The sequence below is a fragment of the Lepidochelys olivacea genome (genome assembly GCF_965140295.1).
Source record: "Lepidochelys olivacea isolate rLepOli2 genome assembly, chromosome: 1".
NCBI lineage: Eukaryota > Metazoa > Chordata > Testudines > Cheloniidae > Lepidochelys > Lepidochelys olivacea.
The window spans coordinates 235,973,164-235,999,236 of NC_140411.1; the positions used below are offsets into that span (position 1 = coordinate 235,973,164).

Here is a 26,073-nt window from a genome sequence, read left to right on the forward strand (position 1 = left end):
TTTTATGTTTATATAGACAAGGGTTAATGTCAAGACAGTTCCGTATTGTTATATCTATGCTGTATCTTTAAAAGCAGACTGAGCTAGTTTCAATGGGCAACTGCAGCCAAGATGAATAAGTTGCCAAAGTAGGGTCATCAAAGCCAGCAGTAAAGTTAGACAGTCTTGGAGGAGGGGATATTTACTTGGGGTGGAAAGATAAAAAGGAGGAACAAAAATATAGGAGATGAAACTTTTTAGCCACAACACTTGAATAACATTTTGAATTTGGCTTTCTAGTGTGATAAGACGCTAGGATCAGCAAAGACGCCTGATATCTCCTTTATCTCCTGCTATATGTAATATATATAAAGAGGTATAGGATAAAGCACACCTGAAACCCAAAAAGAGTGTGTGTCTGACAGGCTGGGTTACTGAGACAGCTGGAGGAGAGAAAACACTCTTTAGAAATGTAAAGTATTTTTATTCACTGTAGCAAGCCCTAAGGGGAACCTGTCTAAAGAGCTATGCAATCTGACAGGATAAGTCTTCACTAGCAACATTGAAGATCTGCCAGGGCACCAGTGTAGTGGCAGCACCAGGGCTGGGAGAGAGCCACCCCCACAAGGGGAGTAGCTCCCAGCGCTGGGAGCCAGGCTGGTGCACTGTCTGCGCTGCCACTTTACAGCGCTGAAACTTGCAGTGCTCAGAAGGGTGGTTTTTTTACACCCCTGAGCAGGAAAGTTGCAGCGCTGTAAAATGGCAGTATAGACAAGGCCTCAGCCTAGGCACTTCAGCTGCCTTACACCATGTACAGTCATTGATTTACATCTATGCAGTGTGGGTCTAAAATGTTACCATTCTGACTAGCTAGTGTTCTAAACCCAGCGAGTGCCAGCGTTCATTATGACATCAGGTGCGACACAGCTTGAATCTCCCCCACTTATGTATTTTTGCTGCTTTTCTCTCACCCGTTACTACCGCCTTGAAGAGATGAAAACAGACAAACAATTCTACTTTCTATTTTTTGTCATTAGTCCAGTGCTTAGAGATATAATGACCTTATAGAAGTTTCCTTCCCAAGTGACCTCCTAATGTTCTGTCTCCTTCCTTTTGTTTTCTAAGCCTATTTCCCCTAATGTTCTTCCTTTTGTTTTCTTCTCTATGCAACTTTTGTTATCTCATTCAATACTATTTCCTCTCTTCACCCGTTTGCTTAGTTCAACAGCTTCTTCCTTTGTCACTGTAGGAAACAATCTTGCACTGGTAGACAGAAAGACTAGATTTCCTAATGATTTTCTTCCATCTCTAACCCCTACGAACACTGCCTCAAAGTGTCTTTTTGTTGGCTTGTCAGCTCTCGCATTAATTAGTTTGTTTAAAAAGGGCATTGTTTGCTGGAATGACACAAAGAAAAACACATTAAAGCAGTCAGTTGTGTTCAGTTGACTTATTAATGCATAAGCATCTTTCTTAAACAGACACAATTCATGGCTGTGTGTCATGGTTATTGCTAAAAACAAAAAATAATTTTTCAAAGTGTGTATAAAACCACATGAGGGCCTTGTTCTGTTTGGCCTGATTTTCTTTAGACTAAGGTTTCAGAGGGGTAGCTGTGTTAGTCTGTATGAGCAAAAACAATGAGGAATCCTTGTGGCACCTTAGAGACTAATAATTTTATTTGGGCATGCAGATGAAGTGGGTTTTAGTCCATGAAAGCTTATGCCCAAATAAAACTGTGAGTCTCTAAGGTGCCACAAGGATTCTGCATTGTTTTTTCTTTATACTAAGTCCCCTTTACATCACTCCTACAGTGTGACGGGGACATAAACATAATTTATATCCCCTTTAAAGGCACCTTTATATTCCCAGATGTGATAGACCCAGGCCAGTTGGGTACAGCAGAGTAGCCTTATTGGGATCCAGGAACTGGGCGGGCTCCTCAAAGGCGTCAAGGGAGTCAGTGGACGCCACCCAGAGGAACTCTGCCCGGAGGCGTGAACGGACAGAGGATCGAAAATAGGCCCCACAGCAGAGTATCCCTTATTGGGATCCAGGAAGTGGGCGGGCGAAGCTCGCCCTCTGCTAAAGGATCCCCCCTCAGCCTAAGGGGGAGATCCACAGGACCTGGGAAACCAAATAATTACGGGGGACAACTAATGAACAACAGGGACAGGAGTGCGGTCAAAGGGTCAAACGAAGGGAACCGGACAGGGACACCGAGCAGAGAACTCCGGACAGCGCCCACCGCTCCTCAAAGGCGTCAAGGGAGTCAGTGGACACCGCCCAGAGGAACTTTGCCCGGAGGCGTGAACGGACAGAGGATCGAAAATAGGCCCCACAGCAGAGTAGCCTTATTGGGATCCAGGAAGTGGGCGGGCGAAGCTCGCCCACTGCTAAAGGATCCCCCCTCAGCCTAAGGGGGAGATCCACAGGACCTGGGAAACCAAATAATTACGGGGGACAACTAATGAACAACAGGGACGGGAGTGCGGTCAAAGGGTCAATCGAAGGGAACCGGACAGGGACACCGAGCAGAGAACCCCGGACAGCGCCCACCGCTCCTCAAAGGCGTCAAGGGAGTCAGTGGACGCCGCCCAGAGGAACTCTGCCCGGAGGCGTAAACGGACAGAGGATCGAAAATAGGCCCCACAGCAGAGTAGCAGAAGGCAGATATACTGGCCACTGGATTAACAATTTTCTGTTTCCTGACTGACCAGAGCAGGGGCTCCTCCAGGCTAATAAGAACACCTGACTCCAATTAACCTGCAAAGAGTCAGGTGAGGCCATTAAGCTAATGTGACCACCTGACTCTAATTAAGGCCCTCTGATACTATAAAAGGGCTCACTCCAGTCAGGCAGAGAAGCAGAAGTATGGCTGAAGGGCTGGTTAATGAAGACACCCTCAAGTCATTGGTAAGGGTGAAGAAGGGAGAAGCAGGAGAGTTGTGGGGAAGTGGCCCAGGGAAATGTAGCAACTCTGGCAGTGAAAGATTGGCTACCAACAGCTACTACCATTAGGGTCCCTAGGCTGGAGTAGAGGGTGGGCCTGGGTTCTTCTTTCCCCCCCAACCTGCCATGACAGAGACACCTCCTGGGAGGGGAAAACAGGCCTCTGTCAGGACAAGAGGCTAAACTGTTTTGGTATAAGGCTGTAGGAGCAACAGAGACAGTGGGAATTCTCTCACTAACCTCCTTGCTGGCTTATGATGAAAAGGGCTTAGTAGACTATCCCTGGCCCCAGAGAGAAAAGGGCTACGTGGAGGGTTGCAGTGAGCCTCTGAAGCTAGCATAAACCGTCTGGAAGCCAAGGGGACAAGGTTGGAGCTCTGCTACACAGAGCAGCAAAAACGGGTCTTAATGTAATGAAAATCAGGCTGCCCTTTGTGTTTTTGTTTAACCTCACTGTTTTTTTGGTCTAGCATTTTGCTTTGTCTAGGTATTCTATAAGGCCAGGTCTACACTGTAAACTTTTGTCCATATAGTACTCTTGGGTAGAGGTGTGATTTTATTTTTATGGAATTCCTACACTGGCAAAAACCCTAGTGTAGACATAGTTATACTAGCATAAAAGTACTTTTGCTGGGCTAGTTTATTTTGCTCACTGAATGGGTATAAGCTATATTGGCAAAAGCACTTTTTTGCTTGTACACATACAGCTATACCAGCTAACCTTGTCTACTGTAAAAACCAGACTTAAAAATGCAATAACATTTAAGTGTTTTACTTGTGACATTCCTAGTTGGTGGAAATCATACACAGATCTTTAAGTTTCTGAACAAGCTAAGTGGCTTGTTCACAAATCTTTAGCACAAGATAATGTGAATAATACTCAAATGTATACATACCAGAGACAAATAAAATAATTGTCTGAGGAATTATTGAACTTTTAGAACCAGGTAACAATTTCATGGGGGATTATACTCTGCCTGGCTTGCAAATGAGCCATTAAAATTTAGGGTTGCCAACCTTCCAGGATTGCCCTGGAATCTACAGGAATTAAAGATTAATCTTTAATTAAAGACTGTTATGTGATGAAACCTCCAGGAATACAGCCAACCAAAATTGGCAACCCTATTAAAACTTCTAGGAAAAAAAACTAAACTAACTGACTCATAGACTTTAAGGCCAGAAGTGATCATCATGATGCTCATCTACTCTGATCTCTTGCACACTGCAGGCCACAGAACCTCACCCTTCCCTTCCTGTAATAGACCCATAACCTCTGGCTGAGTTGCTGAAGTCCTCAAAGCAGGTTTAAAGACTCCAAGTTACAGAGAATCCACCATTTAGTCCAGTTTAAACCTGCAAGTGACCCAGGCACCATGCTGCAGAGGATGGTGGAAACTCTGCCAGTCTGACTCAGGGAAAACTCCCTCCTGACCCCAAATAGGGCAATCAGTTAGATCCTGACCATGTGGACAAGATCCAGCAGCCAGACATCGGGGAAAGAATTCTCTGTAGTAACTCAGCACCTCCTCATCTTAGTGTCCCATCACCAGCTGTTGGAGATATTTGCTGCTAACTGTTGCAGATCGGCTACATGCCATTGCAGGCAGTCTCACCCATATCATATCACCCAGTCTCATCATATCACCCCTTCCATAAACTTATCAAGCTCCGTTTTTAAGCCAGTTGGGTTTTTTGCCCCCACTGTTTCCCTGGGAGGCTGTTCCAAAACTTCATTCCTCTGATGGTTAAAAACCTTCACCTGATTTCAAGCCTAAAACTTTTTGATGACTAGTTTATATCCATTTGTTCTTGTGTCCACATTGGCACTTAACTTAAATAACTCCTCTCCCTCCCTAGTATTTATCTCTCTGATCTAGTTATAGAGAGCAATCCTATCTCCCTTCAGCCTTTTTTTGGTTAGGCTAAACAACCCAAACTTCTTAAGTCTCCTCTCATAAGGTAGGTTTTCCATTCCTCGGATCATCCTAGAAGCCCTTCCTTGCACCTCTTTGTTTGAGTTTATCTTTCTTAAACATGGGAGACCAGAACTGCACCCAGTATTCCAGATATGGTCTCACCAGGGCCTTGTATAATGGTACTAACACTTCCGTCTCTCCTGGAAATGCCTCACCTGATGCATCCTCAGACTCCATTAGCCTTTTTCATGGCCTCATCACATTGGATGACTATGAGGTGCCAGTGATCAACGAATACACCTAGGTCTTTTCACTTCCAACTGGCATGTCCCCAGCATATAGCAAACATTCTTGTTGTTGGTCCCTAAATGCAGGACTTTGAACTGTTTGTTTTCATCCCATTTCTATTACTTCAATTTTCAATGTCATCCAGATCTTCTTGTATGATAGTCTGGTCCTCTTTTGTACTGGCAATCCCGACTTTGTGTGATCAGCAAATTTTATTAGCACACTCAGACTTCTTTTGCCAAGTTCAAATAAGATTGGTCCCAAGCAGTGTTCCCTCTAATTTTTCCCCACCCATGTGTGGAATGAATTTTGTTATGTGCACCAATATGGAGGTGATATGTGACACATCACCTTCATATTTGTGCAAAAAACACAATTCATGTGGCAGGGGTGGGACCGAGGGATTTGGAGTGTGGGAGGGGGCTCAGGGCTGGGGCAGAGAGTTGGGGTGCAGGGGGGTATGGCCTCTGGGGTGGGGCCGGGGATGAGGGGCTCAGGCTGGGGCAGAGAGTTGGGGTGTGAGGGCTTTGGCTTGGGGTTCGGGCTCTGGGGTGGGGATGAGGGGTTTGGGGTGCAGTTGGGCTCCCTAGGGCTATGGATGGGAAAGAGGACTCTCCCCACAGCAGCACCTGGGATGGGTGGGGGGGTGAGAGGCGCCTTTCCCTGCTGTGGCAGGTCCAGGCTGTCATGGGTGGGGGCTGGAAGAGGGGCGCCTGTCCTCTGGCCACAGCAGGTCCGGGACTGGGCTGGGTTCCTGGCGCCTGTCCTGCAGCTGCGGCAGGTCAGGGGCCAGGCTAGGTTCAGGCTAGGGGAGGGGTGCCTGTCCCCCAGCTGCAGTAGCTCCAGGTCGGGCTGGGTATGGGGTGCCTGTCCCCCAGCTGCGACTGGTTCAGTGCTGGGCTGGGTGGGGGCCAGGGCGCTTCTCCCCCGGCCACAGCAGCTTCCACACTGGCCTGGGCTGGGGGAGAGGCACCATGGCAGGTTCAGAACTTGGGGAGAGGTATCTCTCCCTGCCACATCCCTGAGTGCCTGCGCAGTGCTTAATGGGCAGCTGCATGGCCATACGCCTGCGCAGCTTAGAGGGAATTTAGGTCCCAAGACTGATCCCTAAGAAAATCCACTAGTAACCTCCCTCCAGCCTGAGAGTTCATCTTTCAATATGACCCATTGTAGTCTCCCCTTTAACCAGTTCCTTATGCACCTTTCAATTCTCATATTAATCCCCATTTTCTCCAATTTACCTAATAATTTCCCATGTGGAATTGTATCAATGCCTTACTGAAATCCAGGCAGAACACATCTACTGCATTTCCCTTGTCTAAAAAAATCAGTTATCTTCTCAAAGAAGGAGATCAGGTTGGTCTGGCCTGATCTATCTTTCGTAAAACAGCGTTGTATTTTATCCCAGTTCCTGTTAACCTCTCTATGTCCTTAACTACTTTCGCTTTCAAAATTTGTTCCAAGACCTTGCATACAACATAGGTGAAACCAAAAGGCCTGTAGTTTTCTGGAACACTTTTTGTTCCCTTTCTTAAACAGGACCTATATTAGCAATTCTCCAGTCACAGGGTACAACCCCTGAGTTTACTGACTCATTAAACATCCTTGCAATTGGACTTGCAATTTCATGTGCCAGTTCCTTTAATATTCTTGGATGGAGATTAGCCGGGACCCCCAGTTTAGGTCCATTATGATGTCTGACTTTGACTTACATCTTGGATGTGATAATTTCTACCTCCATATCCTCATTGCCATTAGTCACCCTGCCACTACCCCTAAGCTCTTCATTAGTCTCATTAAAAACAGAGGCAAAGTATTTATTTAGGTGTTGGGCCATGCCTAGATTATCTTTAATCTCCACCCTATCCTCAGTGCTTACTGGTCCCACTTCTTTCCTTGTTTTCTTCTTATTTACATGGTTCTAGTACCTTTTGCTATTGGTTTTAATTCCCTTTGCAAGGTCCAACTGTGCTTGGCTTTTGGCAGTTCTCACTTTGTCTCTACACTTTCTGACCTCCAAGATGTAGCTTTCCTTGCTGATCCATCCCATCTTCCATTCCTTGTATACTTAATCACCTGTTTGAGATGTTTGCTCAGCCAGCTTGGTCTGCAACCCTTCCCTATGAATTTTTTTCTCCCTTGGTTGGGATGGAGGCTTCAGATAATTTCAGAAACTTTGACTTAAAGTAATTCCTCCACATTCAGATCCTTGAGTTCTTTAGTCCAGTCCCCTTCCCTAACTAATTCCCTTAATTTTTTTTAAGTTGGCCCTTTTGAAATCAAGGTCCCTAGCTGCAGACTTATTTTTGTTTATTCTTCTATTTAAACTGAATTAGCTCATTATCACTTAAACCCAGCTTGTCCTCTACAACCAGTTCTTCTACAAGGTCCTCACTACTCACCAATACCAAATCTAAAATGGCAATTTGGTGAAGAAATCTGTCAGCTATCACATTCAGGAAAATCAGGGCCGTACTATTATTAGCAACACTTTTCCTCCAAACTATATCTGAGAAATTAGTCTCCCATAATCATACAATTCCCAGTAGTATTTATTTCATTAAAAATACATTCCAAAATGAGAACTGCTTAAAGAGAGCAAATATGAGGAAAAAATTACATTTAAGGACCTGATCTTTTATTTCTTGCAGAGTGGATACAATTGGATTATTTTATTTTAAATAAAAAATTGGATTTTTTAAATTTAAATTAAATACATGGTGGTTTTTATATAACCCTATTTAAAATTAAATTGGAAACTGAAACTTATGTTAAGGCCTAAACTTATTAAAATCATGTAAATGAAATACAGAAAATAATATGAAGTACATATTTGCTGCCAAGTTTTAAAGAAAGTCAAACCACTGAACTGGTAGAAGTCACTGGCTAGGCACCTGGAACCAGAGACTGCTGAAGTGCTGAGCCAGCTTTCGACAGCAGTAGTCTCTTCTGTAAGTGAAGAGACACTTTTCTTCTTTTCAGTTTATTCAACTAGTTCAGTTCAATGACCAGTTCATTCAAAGTTTAGAAACCAGTTGGGAGTTAGGAAAACTTGTTTTCCTCTTCCAATATAGGAAATAAAAATGAGGTGTGAGAGCATGAGATCTACTACTTCTAAAATCCAGAAGGAAGTGGTGACCAGAGGAAAAAGCAGTCAAATTCATTCTCTACAGATAATACTTCCTTTGTTTAATAAATCTGTTCATTTTCAGTGCAAAACATATTGTGGTAAACTGACTTTTTTTTTCTTCCCCCTTTTGTATTCATTAGCACACTTAAGGTACTTTTATTTAACAAATAAAACTTTGAAAATGATTGTTTTTGTGCATTTGTAATTGAATTCCAATTTCTATCCAAATGCAATGTGATACAAATCATGAGTAAAAAAATAACGATTATCTAGTAATTAAGAAGTGTTATTCGCTATCTTTTAACATAATAAAGAATGTAAAAATTAAGAATCTGAATAAATGTAAGTTAAGCTATATAATTGCACAAATGAATATGTATAGCTATTGTGTATCCTCCAGGTTAGCAAAACCAGCACCAAATTTAGTGTAAAGGCTATATTTAGTTGCCAGTCAACATGTTTTAATGGTTAGCAACCAATGAGAATCAACCTTTTTTGGGAAAAATATCTGAAAAGTACAAATGCAAAACACAATTAAAATGAGTTAAATCAAAGTTTCCTGCTTGCTGATTTAAATCATGATTTTAAAAAACCCAGCAATTTAAATGGCTTTGATTTAAAACAATCCACCCTGATTTCTTGAGCATCCAATTCCTACAAATTTCAGTGGGAGTTCTGGCCATGGAAGGAACATACAATCAAACCCTAATGACCTGATTTACTGTTGCCCTGCACCTTGTGTAGCCAGTTATAACCATGCAAAGTGAATGCAATACTTCCAAATCAGAATAGTAACTTTTAGGCCCACTTTGGCCTGTGGTACAGGGCAATAGTGAATCAGACCCTACATGTGCACAAAAAACAAATGCTCTGGAATTCTTCTGGGAGACAAGGAGGACTCCTTTTTGTCCCGCAAGCCAAGCTTACACGCCCACTGGAGCAAGTCAAATAATAACCTGCTGGCTCTGCCAGACACCAACAACAATGCTAAGAATCAAAATGTTCTGTAACTGTGCATGTGACTGCAGGCTGGTAAGAGGCAGACATACACTGGTCTGAAGCTGGATTCAGCCTTAGCAACTTGTACAGACAACTTAATTTATTATTGAGCTGTAAATGCCACTGGTGCATGGAGACACAAGGAGCCTGAGTTTCTGGATTGAGTAGATCTGCCAGTGCAGTTGCCTATACCCTAATTCCAAGAAGTTTATTATACTGTTAGGAAGAGATGGTCATAAAATGAAGCGGATAAGTTATACCAACAATAATCTGTCATAGGATCTGAATGGGTTAGTTACTGCAGCTGGACCCAGCCAACCATCAGAAGGATATTTACAGGGTTAGGCTGTTACATTTTGTGTGTGTTAAAGGCAGTGGTTATTTTCAAAGGTAGTGGGTTGGTATGGATGCTTTGTCTGGATGCAGAATCCTTGACAGCTACATGTGGCTTTTGGATGAACATCTGGCCACCTGTCTGAAGAGTGAGTGTGAATGGCACCGCTAGAGCAAAAGATGGATCAAGAGACCCAGAGGTTGACCTGAGCTGTGAAAGGGTGGTTACAAAGCAGAACAAACCAAGACAGACAGCAGCTTCTGGCTAAGTGGTGGCTAGAATTGTGTGCTTTATCTTGACTCTGGAGGGCAGAATGGTCTCTGTGATGCTTGTAGTTATTTTGCCACCTTTGTTCAAGGTGAAGAGGAACTGTGTCCATATTTTTATAGGCTTTTCAAAGGCACTTATCACTGTAGTAGCTAAAGGTCTCCGGAGTGATTACAGGTTTATCCTTACAACACCTGTGAGGTAGGGAAAATATTATTAGGCCCATTCACAGATGGGGAATGGAAGCTTAGAGTTGGTGGCGGGGGGGTTTGCCTAAGAGTCTTCACACTAGAGACAGGAATAGACACCATACCCCTTCGAGTTCTAATTGAACATCTTAATCACAAGACCATCTTCTCTCACACTGGAGCACATCTAGCCTTCTCTTCTGTGGCTGTGGAGGCTTCCCAGGCAGAAGAACTAGCGTGGTTTCACCGCAAATGGGAAGTTGAGGGCTGTGCAGTGGTCGTATCTCATCTGCACAAAGCCATGCTCTATGCATGTTCTCTTCCTGCACAACAGCGTACAGGTGCTTGCTGCTCAAAACTTGTCTACACTGCTGCCCCAGGATGTTTTAAAACTGGTGTAGTTGGTTTGAATTTAGAGGGAGAATTTCCTCATTTTTGATGAAGCCTGAGTTTGATGAAGCCTGATGCATCCTCTTGGTGCATCTCATGGTGTATACAAGGGTAGCTTTAAATTGGGTCCAGTTAGCTCCTACCTTGAAGGAAAAGAGGAGTTGAAGCCCCTATTCTGAGGCAAAGGGTATTGAGGACAGAGACATACTACAGGGAAAACGCCAGGGACTCAAGCCATGCTTGTGGACAGTGCTTACGCTGTTTGTTTCCTTGTTTAAGTTAATAAAGGCAAGCTCCAGGAAGAGGGCAAGTTTGGACTGTATACAGTGTGTGTGTGTGTTACTTAGTACAGAGTAGGCTATTCACTTGCTTATGCCTTCTCACTGCACCCAAAAGAGACAAACAGCCCAGCAGACTCCCCTATTACTTACAGAAAGAGCCCCCCCAGCATCAGAAACCTTCTTTCTTCTGTCTCCTGAATTCACGTTTTGGTTACCAAGCATGGTTGAAGCCAGTGTCAAAGTAAAGATTCTCTCCACAACTGTAACTCTAGACCCCGTGCACCTACAAATATGCAATTGGTTTATCTACCCACAGCAATCTAAGCCCTGGTCTACCCTAGGACTTTAGGTTGAATTTAGCAGCATTAAATCAATGTAAACCTGCACCCGTCCACACGATGAAACCCTTTATTTCGACTTAAAGGGCTCTTAAAATCGATTTCCTTACTCCACCCCTGACAAGTGGATTAGCGCTTAAATCGGCCTTGCCGGCTCAAATTTGGGGTACTGTGGACACAATTCGACGGTATTGGCCTCCGGGAGCTATCCCAGAGTGCTCCATTCTGACCGCTCTGGACAGCACTCTCAACTCAGATGCACTGGCCAGGTAGACAGGAAAAGAACCGCGAACTTTTGAATCTCATTTCCTGTTTGGCCAGCGTGGCAAGCTGCAGGTGACCATGATGGAGTCCCAGAATCGCAAAAGAGCTCCAGCATGGACCGAACGGGAGGTACGGGATCTGATTGCTGTATGGGGAGAGGAATCCGTGCTATCAGAACTCCGTTCCAGTTTTCGAAATGCCAAAACCTTTGTCAAAATCTCCCAGGGCATGAAGGACAGAGGCCATAACAGTGCCGCGTGAAACTGAAGGAGCTGAGGCAAGCCTACCAGAAACCCAGAGAGGCGAATGGCCGCTCCAGGTCAGAGCCCCAAACATGCCGCTTCTATGATGAGCTGCATGCCATTTTAGGGGGTTCAGCCACCACTACCCCAGCCGTGTTGTTTGACTCCTTCAATGGAGATGGAGGCAATACGGAAGCAGGTTTTGGGGACGAAGAAGAAGATGATGATGATGAGGTTGTAGATAGCTCACAGCAAGCAAGCGGAGAAACCGGTTTTCCCGACAGCCAGGAACTGTTTCTCACCATGGACCTGGAGCCGGTACACCCCGAACCCACCCAAGGCTGCCTCCTGGACCCAGCAGGCAGAAAAGGGACCTCCGGTGAGTGTACCTTTTAAAATACTATACATGGTTTAAAAGCAAGCATGTGAAAGGATTACTTTGCCCTGGCATTCGCGGCTCTCCTGGATGTACTCCCAAAGCCTTTGCAAAAGGTTTCTGGGGAGGGCAGCCTTATTGCGTCCTCCATGGTAGGACACTTTACCACTCCAGGCCAGTAACATGTACTCGGGAATCATTGTACAACAAAGCATTGCAATGTATGTTTGCTGACATTCAAACAACATCCGTTCTTTATCTCTCTGTGTTATCCTCAGGAGAGTGAGATATAATTCATGGTCACCTGGTTGAAATAGAGTGCTTTTCTTCAGGGGATACTCAGAGGAGCCCATTCCTGCTGGGCTGTTTGCCTGTGGCTAAACAGAAATGTTCCCCGCTGTTAGCCACAGGGAAGGGGGAGGGTTGAGGGGGTAGCCACGCGGTGGGAGGAGGCAAAATGCGTAACGAAAGCACATGTGCTATGTATGTAATGTTAACAGCAAGGTTTACCCTGAAAGAGTGTAGCAACTGTTTTATAAAATGTGTCTTTTTAAATACCGCTGTCCCTTTTTTTTTCTCCACCAGCTGCATGTGTTTCAATGATCACAGGATCTTCTCCTTCCCAGAGGCTAGTGAAGCTTAGAAAGAAAAAAAAACGCACTCGCGATGACATGTTCTCCGAGCTCATGCTGTCCTCCCACACTGACAGAGCACAGACGAATGCGTGGAGGCAAATAATGTCAGGGTGCAGGAAAGCACAAAATGACCGGGAGGAGAGGTGGCGGGCTGAAGAGAGTAAGTGGCAGGCTGAAGACAGGGCTGAAGCTCAAATGTGGCGGCAGCATGATGAGAGGAGGCAGGATTCAATGCTGAGGCTGCTGGAGGACCAATCCAGTGTATGGTTGAGCTGCAGCAAAGGCAGCTGGAGCACAGACTGCCACTGCAGCCCCTCTGTAACCAACCACCCTCCTCCTCAACTTCCATAGCCTCCACACCCAGACGCCCAAGAATGCGGTGGGGGGGGGGCCACCGGCCAACTAGCCACTCTGCCACAGAGGATTGCCCAAAAAGAAGAAGGCTGTCATTCAATAAATTTTAAAGTTGTAAACTTTTAAAGTGCTGTGTGGCATTTTCCTTCCCTCCTCCACCACCCCTCCTGGGATACCTTGGTAGTCATCCCCCTATTTGTGTGATGAATGAATAAAGAATGCATGAATGTGAAGCAACAATGACTTTATTGCCTCTGCAAGGGGTGATGGAAGGGAGGAGGGGAGGGTGGTTAGCTTACAGGGAAGTAGAGTGAACCAAGGGGCGGGGGGTTTCATCAAGGAGAAACAAACAGAACTTTCACACCGTAGCCTGGCCAGTCATGAAACTGGTTTTCAAAGCTTCTCTGATGCATACCGTGCCCTCCTGTGCTCTTCTAACCACCCTGGTGTCTGGCTGCGTGTAACCAGCAGCCAGGCGATTTGCCTCAACCTCCCACCCCACCATAAACGTCTCCCCCTTACTCTCACAGATATTGTGGAGCACGCAGCAAGCAGTAATAACAGTGGGAATATTGGTTTCGCTGAGGTCTAAGCAAGTCAGTAAACTGCGCCAGCGCACCTTTAAACGTCCAAATGCACATTCTACCACCGTTCTGCACTTGCTCAGCCTGTAGTTCAGCTCCTGACTACTGTCCAGGCTGCCTGTGTACGGCTTCATGAGCGATGGCATTAAGGGGTAGGCTGGGTCCCCAAGGATACATATAGGCATTTCAACATCCCCAACAGTTATTTTCTGGTCTGGGAATAAAGTCCCTTCCTGCAGCTTTTGAAACAGACCAGAGTTCCTGAAGATGCGAGCGTCATGTACCTTTCCCGGCCATCCCACGTTGATGTTGGTGAAACATCCCTTGTGATCCACCAGAGCTTGCAGCACTATTGAAAAGTACCCCTTGCGGTTTATGTACTCGCTGCCTTTGTGCTCTGGTGCCAAGATAGGGATATGGGTTCCGTCTATAGCCCCACCACAGTTAGGGAATCCCATTGCAGCAAAGCCATCCACTATGACCTGCACATTTCCCAGGGTCACTACCCTTGATATCAGCTGATCTTTGATTGCGTGGGCTACTTGCATCACAGCAGCCCCAAAAGTAGATTTGCCCACTCCAAATTGATTCCCAACTGACCGACAGCTGTCTGGCGTTGCAAGCTTCCACAGGGCTATCGCCACTCGCTTCTCAACTGTGAGGGCTGCTCTCATCTTGGTATTCATGCGCCTCAGGGCAGGGGAAAGCAAGTCACAAAGTTCCATAAAAGTGCCTTTACGCATGCGAAAATTTCGCAGCCACTGGGAATCGTCCCAGACCTGCAACACTATGCGGTCCCACCAGTCTGTGCTTGTTTCCCGAGCCCAGAATCGGCATTCCACAGCATGAACCTGCCCCATTAGCGCCATGATGCATGCATTGGCAGGGCCCATGCTTTCAAAGAAATCTGTGTCCATGTCCTGATCACTCATGTGACCGCGCTGACGTCGCCTCCTCGCCCGGTATCGCTTTGCCAGGTTCTGGTGCTGCATATACTGCTGGATAATGCGTGTGGTGTTTAATGTGCTCCTAATTGCCAAAGTGAGCTGAGCGGCCTCCATGCTTGCCTTGGTATGGCGTCTGCACAGAAAAAAGGCGCGGAACGATTGTCTGCCGTTGCTCTGACGGAGGGAGGGGCGACTGACGACACGGCTTACAGGGTTGGCTTCAGGGAGCTAAAATCAACAAAGGGGGTATCTTTACATCAAGGAGTATTTCAGGCAGGACTTCACGGAGGGTTCCAATAAGAAATGATGCACCTAAGTTATTGTTCTTATTGGAACAAGAAGGTTAGCCTGGCCTCTGATTGATACATGGCTAGATTTACCTCGCCACACCTTCTCTGTGAGTGACTGCAGTGTGACCTAGAGGAATGAGTCCCCTAGACAGGGGAGGGGGGGAAGCAAATGAGTACAAAACAAATCTGGTCTATTTCTTGTTTTGATCCACTCCATCTATCTTTTACATCTTCGGCTGGCTGCAGACGGTGCAGAAGGACTGCATGCCATCCACATCTCATGGCTGCTCGGCAGAAGATGGTACAGTACGGCTGCTAGCCATCCTCATCTCTTGCCTGCCCGGTAGAAGATGGTACAGTACGACTGCTAGCAATCCGTATCGCCTGCCTGCTCACCATAAGACGGTTCAATAGGACTGACTGCAGGACTAAAGAGAATGACCTGCTCAAGTCACTCCAAATTTAGTCCCTGCGCCTATGTCTGCCCAGGCGCTCCTGATTGACCTTACAGAGGCGACCAGGAGCACCTCGGACACGACGAGAACGGCTACCAGTCATACTGCACCATCTGCTGCCAGAAGGCAATGGGTTGCTGCTACTGTGTAGCAATGCCATACCGCGTCTGCCAGCACCCAGGAAACATACGGTGACGGTTACCTGAGCGGGCTCCATGCTTGCCGTGGTATGGCGTCTGCACAGGTAACTCAGGAAAAAAGGCGCGAAACGATTGTCTGCCCTTGCTTTCACGGAGGGAGGGAGGGAAGGGGGGCCTGACGATATGTACCCAGAACTACCCGCGACAATTTTTTAGCCCCATCAGGCATTGGGATCTCAACCCAGAATTCCAATGGGCAGCGGAGACTGCGGGAACTGTGGGATAGCTATCCACAGTGCAATGCTCCGGAAGTCGACTCTAGACTCGGTACTGTGGAAGCACTCCGCCGAGTTAATGCACTTAATGCACTTAGAGCATTTTCTGTGGGGACACACACACTTGAATATATAAAACCGATTTCTAAAAAACCGACTTCTATAAATTTGACCTTATTCCGTAGTGTAGACATACCCATATTCATCATGATACATGTGGGATTTCCCATTCAAAGTACAAGGCATACCACAAATACCACAATAAGGATAAATGCTTTTTATATATATTTGTAGGAGTTACAAAGGAACAAGACTGGGAGCCAGGACTTAGGAGCTGATGACTTCTAGTCCTGGCTCTAAGATTGACTCCCTCTGTGATCTTGGACAAGCCATCTAGGGTAAAGTTTTCAAAAAACACCTAAGTGATTTAGGAACCAAACTCCCATTTTCAAAAGTGATTAGGCACTTGGGGCCACATTTACAAAGGTATTATAGAAAGAGATTCCCAGTAGAATTTACAAAAGTGCCTGCATATTTGGACACCTAAAGATCTTCATAAATCTGGCTGTTAAGAGCTTAAGGCTACGACTACACTACACATGTACCAGGGGTTCTCAGGACAAAATTTCTGGTGGCCTCAGGAGTGCAGCCACCAACTCTTGCTGGTGGCCACTCTCACACTTTTTCCTAAAACACTTTATTTGGTTTTCCAAAGCTAATTAATATGCACATATACATGTCCAAATCATTGTAATTTATTTATTGCTAGCTAGTAAGTCTGTTGTGAAAAGTGATATTAACAAACATACAAATATCACTTTTTACAGCAGACTTACTCTGCCCTGGCAAGCCTGGGGATAAATTAAGCCCTGGATGGAGGGTCGGGGGAGGCAGTGAGGGCCAGGGGCGATGAGCGTGAAAGGGGCCGAAGGAGGCAGTGGAGTGCTGGAGCCTGAAGCCCCGTGGTCAGAACCCAAAGCCAGAGAGGACAGGGCCCAGTGACGGAGCACGCAGTCCCATGGCCAGAGCCTGCTGTCCTGCCACCCCTGGGCTAAACCCCAAAGCCTGAGTCCCACCGCCCCGGGAAGGTGGGGAACAACCCAGCTGCCGGCTCCTCTTGCATTGTGCCCCAGGTGTCTCCAGAGGTGGGCAGGGCTCAACCCCTGCTGGGGGCCCCAGCAACCAACACCAAGGCAGTGCATCCAACTGCACCAGGGAAGGGGAGGGGCCGCTACTTTGGTTCCTCCCTCTCCCCTCCCAGAAGTCACAGCCCAGGTGGCTGTGGACGCAAGAAAAGCCCCTGGTGGCTGCATGCGGCCACAGTGGTAGCATTTGAAAAATGCTGTACTATGCTATACACTATGTCTAGACGCTTGCTACAGCAGCGGAAGAATTTCAGCAGCATCCCTTTGACTTTCAAGGAACTTTATCACTGTTACAAATGGGATTTAGGAGCCTAAGTCACTTAGGCCTGGCCTACACCTAAAACAGATCAACATAGCTACATCACTCAGGGATATGAAAAATTCACACTCCTAAGAGATGTAGTTAAGCTGACGTAAGGCCCAGTATAGACACTGCTAAGTTGATGGAAGAATTCTTCTGCTGAAATTGCTACAGTCTCTTGAGGGGGTGGATTTCCTACTGAGACAGAAAAAAGAAAAATCCCTTCTGTCACTATAGGTAGTGTCTATACTACAGCACTCCAGTGGCATAGCTGCAACTGTGCTGCTTCCGTGCTGTAGTGTAGCCATAGCTTTAGGTGCCTTTGAAACTTTTCCCTATTACTGGATCCTACACTCATTAAAGTCAATAACAAAACTCCCACTGACTGGACTGGTGCAGGATCCTCTCTGCCCATTTTCCTACTGGGAAAATGGGGATAATACCACCTACCTCACACAGACGGCAGGAGATAAATTAAAGAATTAGTTTACAAATTATAATTTTATAATTATATAATTATATATAATTAATTTTATAATTATAATATACTCTTCATTGTCATTTCTTATTTTGTTCCTTATAATTATAAAATTTTCTTGACTGGCAAATCATTCAGAGAAGCAAAACCACAGATTACTAGGGATGTCACTATTGATTTTACATGGAAGGTGCTCAGACACTATGGCGATGGGCAGCCGCAAAAGGGATGGGGAGGGAAATGAACTCACATCGCAATGGAGCTGGTAAAACAACACTTTGAAAGCTTAAATCCGACTTGATTTCCTATTCTTCACACCTCTAGAATGAGACAGAGCCAGCTTTGCCAAGGATCACACCTTGACAAGCCACGCTAGCTCTGTGCACAAGCAAGCATGTGCTAAGGCCGTGACCCTGCAGATGCTGCCATCAAAGGAAGGAGATTTTCAAAGACACAAAGGTACCCAGCTCCTATAGACTTTAAAAGCACCCAGCCATCTTTTGTGCCTCTGAAAACTTCTCCCGGTCAATGGGATTAACCCATAGAAATAAGCAGCATGTCCAAGAATGAGTGTTTCCTAGCTCAGACTCTAACGTTGCTTACAGCACAGGCTTAAACCCTGAAGATTGAGGATCTGGAGCCCTTCCAATTTTTTTAATTTTATTTTTTTAGAATTTCCTATAGCATCTCTGGACAATCTTGTTAGACACATCCCTCTTTGAACCTTGTTAAATTCTTCTGTGTGCCTTGGTCAGGTCCCCTCTCTTTCCCCTCTTCTGTGAGGCAAACAATCACCACCCTTTCAATCTCTCTTCACATGAAAGTATTTGCATGCCTCTAATCACTCTCATTGCCAATCTCAGAATCCCCTTAATTTCTACTAGACCCTTTTTCAGATAGGGTGGCCATCACAGAACACACAGTATCCCCAGAGAAGCTGAACCACTGTTTTATATAATGGTATTATCACATTTTCAGTATTACCCTCAAGCCCATTCTTTAAATTGTTTGCTTTTTTTGATCCCATAAACCTTCATCTCCCCCATGACATTCTGGCCCTCACATCCTCTGTGAGTTTTTTGTTTCCCTCCTCCTTTTCCAAATACCTCGGAGAATTCTCCAGTGGGGTGGATGGGTGTGTGATGTTCCTTGGTGCCAGTGGTGGTCAGAATGGGATGAGGAGAAGATAGCCAGCTGGGAGAGAGTAGACTCTACGGCTGCCAGATCAGAGGAGGAGGCAGTAGCTCGGCTGCCTCATGCCAGGGGGAGGCAGGAAATGCAGCGTTTAAATCCCTTCTCATTGCTGCTTGTCTGGCAGAGGCTCTGGGAATGAGTGGAGAAGGCACTGTCCCCGGCATAGCTTCGGAATACTGATGAGTCTCGCTATGGGATTTAAGGAGTTAATTATATGATTCAGCTCATAAAAAGCAATTGGGTGTCAACAAAATGACTAGAATTCTCTTTAGAATTCTCACGAAGACTTCATGTCTCAGAAGATGTCATATCTATTCAGTACCTTTAGGTAGCTTTCTCAAGAAACCACCTACCTACATTACAGGGTTGATTTAACTACTAACGTTTGCAAAGCTCTTCAAGTTCCTCAGGATGGAAGTATTACTTATGGCTTTGTACAGCAGTTCTCCAACTTGTGCAGTCCATCAGCACCTTCCACACAGAAGTCACTGTCTTTTGTGCTCATCTTAAGGACAACAATGAGCAAGACCATCAGCAGTTTGAACACAAGAGAACCTCTGCCCAAGCAAACACCAATCTGTACTACTGTGTGCAAGACACAGGCTCAGAAAAAGAAACCTTGGACCTCTAGCTCGTCATCTGGGAGTCTTGTTTTCAGGCTCCAGGATGAATAGCACACCATGTTCTATTGCACTCCGCTAGCTGATTGTGGAGCAGGGCTGCACTCTGGAAGGCTGCCCACCTTCCCAGCTGCAGAATGAGTATAGTAATCATGGCTGTTACAAGGAACTTAAATGAAATAGTATTAAGAGCAACTCACCAAAATTAGATAATGTGAAACCATTAAGATTCTGGCTCGCAGAAAGGGTAAATGCACTGTTTGGGGAGGTCAGAGACACCCTGAAGACTGGGTTTTCTGGGTCTAAACAGGAGAAAACAAAGGGACTGGTCCCGCACTGCTAAACTCTCATGGACTTAGTGACCTTGAGGAGGCATAGTAGAGTCTGCTGCTGATCCTGCAAGCTTCTCTATGTCTGTCCCGGCTCGTTGCCGCCTCCTCCTCTTTCCCTTCTGACCACTTCTGGCACCAAGAAGCATCAACAAAATCAATATTCTAGTCTTACAATCAGCATGATCATTGTTGTTAAATTCATGAAACATTCAGGTCGGTAAACTGTACTAGTATTAGCTATGCACATAGTTAAGTATTCATATATATAGTTCTTTTACTCCATTGTATATATATGTCCTAAAAATGTAACTTGGGCATGAATGGTGAACTTCAAAAGGGAAGGTAAGTAAATGAATAACTCTGGTCCGTAAAACAATAACAACCCATGTACCAAGATGGGCGTGTCAGGGAAGACAGATGGGTTAAAGCTTTTGATTACTTTTAACAACAGTTGTAATTGGAACTTCATGTTATTTTATTTGGCTCTTATGGTTTGCACAAGAGAAGGAATCGCTGGACCTTTAGAAAAGCAAACAACTGGATTTTCATAGTCAGTAACATATGGTAATATTTGCTAGACTCCTAGTGGACCAGAGTTAATCTCACCTCTTGTATAATAAAGGTTTATGATGACAGGTGCTCTGTTTTATGAGGTAATAATCTGGTTCCTTAAAGTATAAACTATGAGGCAACGGAACCATTTCCAAGGAAAGTGGGGCCACGCATCCCTGTAGTTGTAAGGTAAAGTTATCAAGTTACCAGAATGGGTGACTGTATGACAAGTTATGGACATATACTCCCTCAACATGCGCTCAAGCTGTCGTGGAAGTTTATGCTTTCAGTGCTGAGGCCAGGTGTTCAATCTCCACATTACAGACACCAAAGCTCTCAGTCACTAGCTACACTTTGTTACAGACTAGTACCCTGGACAGGACTTGAACTTCTCTGGGTCTCAAAGCCTTTGACTAGCTTTTCTAACAAGGTGGAAGACATAACTCATTTGGTATAGCGAATATGATCATATCATCCCTGCTGGTTGGGGCTAGCAAGAATAAAGTCCCCTGTTTTCTCACAGCAAAGAGACCTCATAATTTTTTTGCTAAAAATCCTGGTTTTGATGCCTACTAATGACAATGGTGTTTTTATTTATGTAGCCACAGTTATTTACAGATACTAACATTGTCATTTTATTTGTATGGGAGCAACTATACTAATGCATATGCTGAATCTTTAGCCCGCCTAGCGTGGATGCATTATTTCAAAAGGCCTGAATAGACTGTCTAGGTTGAGTGCTCATGTCATTAATAAAATGTGATGTGTCTCCTCTCCTGACAATCCTGACCCCTGAATATTTACTGATCACTGTATTCCTAAGGAGAAATTCATCCTTGGTGCAACTCCAGGGGAATAATTCCATGGAGTTATACCAGGGATGAATATGGCCCATGGCTGGTTTTGAAAAATGTAAGCTGTGTGCAAGCTAACCTCTTTTTTCTTCCTTCTGTTTCTCCTATGACTCTATAACACTGATCTGGGCAGTCAGCCTCAATGCCAGGGAAATCAGACCGCCCACATCCTCACAAGATGATGTAAGCGCTAGGCCTGTCAGCTGAAATAAGTTGCCACAGGGGGACAAGGCAGAACTAGAGAAACCAGAGGTAAATTCAGTTCTGACACATAATATTTCTGTAAAGAGGGCTCAGAGACAGGAAGGGAATTAGAAGAGGGTTGAGGGAGAATGTGTCTTTATTGGAGTAGCAGGGATTTAAAGCAGGAAATAGTGAAGAGGGGAAACTTCAAGGGACAGGGAAGTGTAATGATCTCATTACTGATAGATACCTTCATAGTTTTATTTTTACTACAGTTATGCCTAGAGGCCCAAACTGTGATTGGGATCCCATTGTGATGAGCGCTATGACTGTACAAACACACAGTGACAGTCCCTGTCCTCAAGAGTTTACAGTCTAAACAGATAAAACAAATGAAGGGCAAAAGGGAAAACAAAGGCACAGAGAAGTGAAGTGACTTCTCCAAAGTTACACAGTAGGCCAGTGGCAGAATGTACAACCCAGATCTCCTGTCTCCTAGATCAGAGTACCATTATATCATTCCCGTTTGTTCTGTCCAGCAGAGTGATCCTTTTGCTTAGAAATAGTGTAATTTCATTGTCAAGCTCACTGTTGTCATGATCAGTGCTATGGATCAAATTTTACTTCCTTCTTTTTTGTTTGTGCTTGGTTAGTATTGCTGTAAGGTGATGGATAACAGTCCTGCAGTTTGAAGTCCACTGCTCTGGTCAGTCATGCAGCTGGTACAGCCAGAATAGTGGCAATACAAGATTGTAACCTGCTCCCCAGAGTGCCTACATCCCTAGCCCACAGCATGCGGAACCGGAGAAGCCACTAAGTGGGCTACTAGGAGCATTTTCAGAACTTCTCCCATCACTGGTCTAGCCCTGTCTCAGCTGCATTGATGCTAGCAGTTGTGGGAATGCTCATGTAGATGGAGCACAGGTGTGGTGGGGTGGTGATAAAACACCGATTTACTAGTGTTCCCATTATTGACAGCATCTGTGCAGCTGCACCATTGCTAAGGCAACAGCGAGGGAATTTCAGAAAATGTTCAATGTAGACAAGATCCAAGGGTGAGAAAAAGGCAACACAACAATCGGCAGGGGAGAGCAGCATAAGTGCAGCCCACTGATGTTTCCCCTTCCGCCCCTGGGTGGAATAAGCTCTCATCTCATCTAGCAGAATCATTTAAGTGGAGCAACTATGCACGAGCCCAAGTGCAAATTCAGGACAAACAATATGTCAGTTCAAAGCCAGCTTTGTACAGAACCTCCTTCAAGACCCCAGACCTTCGCATGGTGCAGCTGTTTCGTGCAGTGTAAAGTTACCAGCTGAGAAGAAAAAGCAGCAACAGCACGAAGCCCTTTTGGAAGAACAAGACGTCTCTCCCCACATCTCAGGGGGCAGCATAAAAAAAGACTGTATAACTTAAAGGATGTAGAGACCCAACTGCGACTATAAAAGGCTGGTTTCCAAAAGCCCAACATCTCACATTAACTTTAACACGTGAAAAGGTTACATTTTCCATTTACACCAAACCACGCTACACTCTGCTGCCTGTTACCCTGATTCAGGTCTAGCATGACTGCACAGCTAAGAGCTATAATAAACTCCCGGGCACTTCAAATCCATGTTGCCTGTCAGCAGACTATACCCTTCGCTGATTTTTTTTTTCCCTTCTGTTTTTTTAACCCCTTAAGAGACCCATTGTTAGAAATAAAGCCGCGCCGGTAACAAACAATTCTCCCATGCAAGATTAGATGGAAAGGCTTTCTCTCTCTTTCTCTCTCTCCTCCCCCCCAATATGCCATTCAACAATTTAAAAAGGAGACGAGAGAGTCACGCACATCCTGCCTCTGAATCAGAAACAATCAACTCGCGAGGACAGAGCCTCCCTTGCGAAGCACCAAAGCCAAATCCGAGCAACAACAAACTAGAGAAATGCTGTTTTCTTGCCACTGTGCATCCCTCGGTGGACGGGCACCCAGGGAGAAATTCTGCAGCACACTGACTCCAATTACCTTCATCATGCTGGGGCAAGAGCATTAATTGCCAGATGAAGGCAGGAAGAGCTTTCTCCACGGCCCCGCTCCCTTCGGTCACCGATGAGGATGAAGCGCCTACAGGCTGTCAGTCTCTCCCTCACGCAGCGCCTGCCTGCTTTGGGACACGTTGCAGCGCAGGCTGGAAGGAACTGACACTCTCCCGGCCGCGGCTGCTGGCGGCGGCTGCTGCTTGCGGGTTCCGATTGCATCAGCGCCCGGCCCCGCCGCGTTCCCCCGGTCGCCGCTAGGGGGAGCAGTCGCCAGAGCCGCGGGACATCACCTCCCCAAAGAAGCAGCGTCCCCATAGCGCCAAGGTATTTCACCCTCCTCCCCCAGCCGCCACTGGCGCCCAGCGTCCCAGCCCAGTGGGCGCTGCGAGAGGTCAGGGCCTGGGTGTAATCATCTGCCTGTCCTCACGGGCTACCCAGACAAGGTAGCTACCAGGGCCCAGTTTGGGTCCATCACGGGTCTCCAGAATGTCCCAGACGTGTGGAGAGGATTCATACCACCAGGGATTCTTTGCACTGAAAATGTTTCACCCTGGCCTAGGGGCCTTACTCTTTTTCCTGCCCCTCCTTCATAGATGTAAGCAGTGTCAGGATGAGCTCCACCCTGACATCCCGTGGTGAGGTGTGGCAAGTTGTGGAAAAGAACTTCAGGGGCTGATCTCATTTGCATAGGCACACCCACCCCGCCTAGAATGAGACCATAGCTGCCCAAATGGTCACTGTGGCTGCTGTGGGATCCCCAGTGTCTCTGTTATTGGGGCAGGAAGAATAAATTGTTATTACCCTGATTATGGGAACTGTGCTTGGAACTGTACGTGGCCTTTTATTATGATGGAGGGATTCACCATCAACTAAAGAGCACTCGCTAGGCAAGGGTCATGGGTTCCAAAAACTGTGTGAATAGAGAGAGGTTGGGGACAAGTATTAATACTTGGTGGCATGGGCCCCTTGGTGAGGGCCTTACATGCTAATTGCACTTCCTCCTCTCTCCACTGTGGAATATCAGAGCTAATTTTGATTTCATTAGAAGTCTGGTTGTAGGCTGCTGAGCTCACTTTGGGCTGACAGTGCACCAGCACTGGGGCTGCCTTACTACAAGCTGAATTCACCTAAGAGCTGAAATCACTTAGTGTTGTGTTAAGTAGTGGGGGAGCCTGAAGATATATTGTGGAGCAGTTTGCAGGATGGCTGGAGTGCCTTGCAGACCGGCTGGTGAAGCAGTTAGAGGTGGAGCAGTTTGTGGATGGCAGGAGCTGCTTGTGGGCCGTGGAGCTGAGCGAAGGAGTTCGTGGGGCGGGTGGCGGAGCGGAGTGCAGCTGAGCGAAGGAGTTCGTGGGGCGGGTGGCGGAGCGGAGCGCCGCTATGGGGCGGTCAGCTTCAGATCATGTAAGGTGCCTCTTACCCCCATCCCATTTCCACCCAGGTTGGGAGGTAAAGCTCCGCAGATAAACTTTCGAACTCTGGGGCTGCCCTGACCAGGGACAGAGACTTTTGGGGCATTGGGCTTTTGGGACTTTGGGTGATTTGGGGTTGCTGGACTCAAGAACCAAAGGGAAAAGGGCATGCCCCAATTTGCTTGGGGTGGGTTTTTTTTTTGCTCATGGGTTGTGTTATGAATCCTGTTGGTGGTGTTTCCCCAACATAATGCCACATTGTTTCTCTCTGTTATTAAAAGGCTTTTCCTACACTATGGGTATGTCTACACTACGAAATTAGGTTGAATTTATAGAAGTCGGTTTTTTAGAAATCGGTTTTATATATTTGAGTGTGTGTGTCCCCACAGAAAATGCTCTAATTGCATTAAGTGCATTAACTCGGCGGAGCGCTTCCACAGTACCGAGGCAAGCATCGACTTCCGGAGCGTTGCACTGTGGGTAGCTATCCCACAGTTCCCGCAGTCTCCGCTGCCCATTGGAATTCTGGGTTGAGATCCCAATGCCTGATGGGGCTAAAACATTGTCGCGGGTAGTTCTGGGTACATATCGTCAGGCCCCCCTTCCCTCCCTCCCTCCGTGAAAGCAAGGGCAGACAATCGTTTCGCACCTTTTTTCCTGAGTTACCTGTGCAGACGCCATACCACGGCAAGCATGGAGCCAGCTCAGGTAACCGTCACCCTATGTCTCCTGGGTGCTGGCAGACGTGGTACGGCTTTGCTGCACAGTAGCAGCAATCCATTGCCTTCTGGCAGCAGACAGTGCAATACGATTGGTAGTCGTCCTCGTCGTGTCCGAGGTGCTCCTGGCCACGTCGGCTGGGAGCGCCTGGGCAGACATGGGCGCAGGGACTAAATTTGGAGTGACTTGACCAGGTCATTCTCTTTAGTCCTGCAGTCAGTCCTATTGAACCGTCTTATGGTGAGCGGGCAGGCGATACGGACCGCTAGCAGTCGTACTGTACCATCTTCTGCCAGGCAGGCAAGAGATGAGGATTGCTAGCAGTCGTATTGTACCATCTTATGCCAGGTAGGCAAGAGATGAAGATGGCTAGCAGTCGTACTGTACCATCTTCTGCTGAGCAGCCATGAGATGTGGATGGCATGCAGTCCTTCTGCACCGTCTGCTGCCAGTCAAAGATGTAAAAGATAGATGGAGTGGGTCAGAACAAGAAATAGACCAGATTTGTTTTGTACTCATTTGCCTCCTCCCCTGTCTACATCACACTGCAGTCACTCACAGAGAAGGTGCGGCGAGGTAAATCTAGCCATGTATCAATCAGAGGCCAGGCTAACCTTCTTGTTCCAATAAGAACAATAACT

General features: G+C 46.2%; 1 protein-coding gene across 1 annotated transcript in view; it reads right to left on the bottom strand.

Moving 5' to 3' along the window:
- The window catches only part of BCAT1 (branched chain amino acid transaminase 1), a 108,499-nt gene extending 85,026 nt beyond the window's left edge, over positions 1–23,473 (bottom strand). The window contains exon 1 of the mRNA XM_084620334.1: positions 23,287–23,473. Coding sequence (XP_084476460.1) covers positions 23,287–23,295 — 9 coding nt within the window. The 5' untranslated portion in view covers positions 23,296–23,473. The remainder of the gene's footprint in view (positions 1–23,286) is intronic.
- Positions 23,474–26,073: the final 2,600 nt, after the last annotated feature.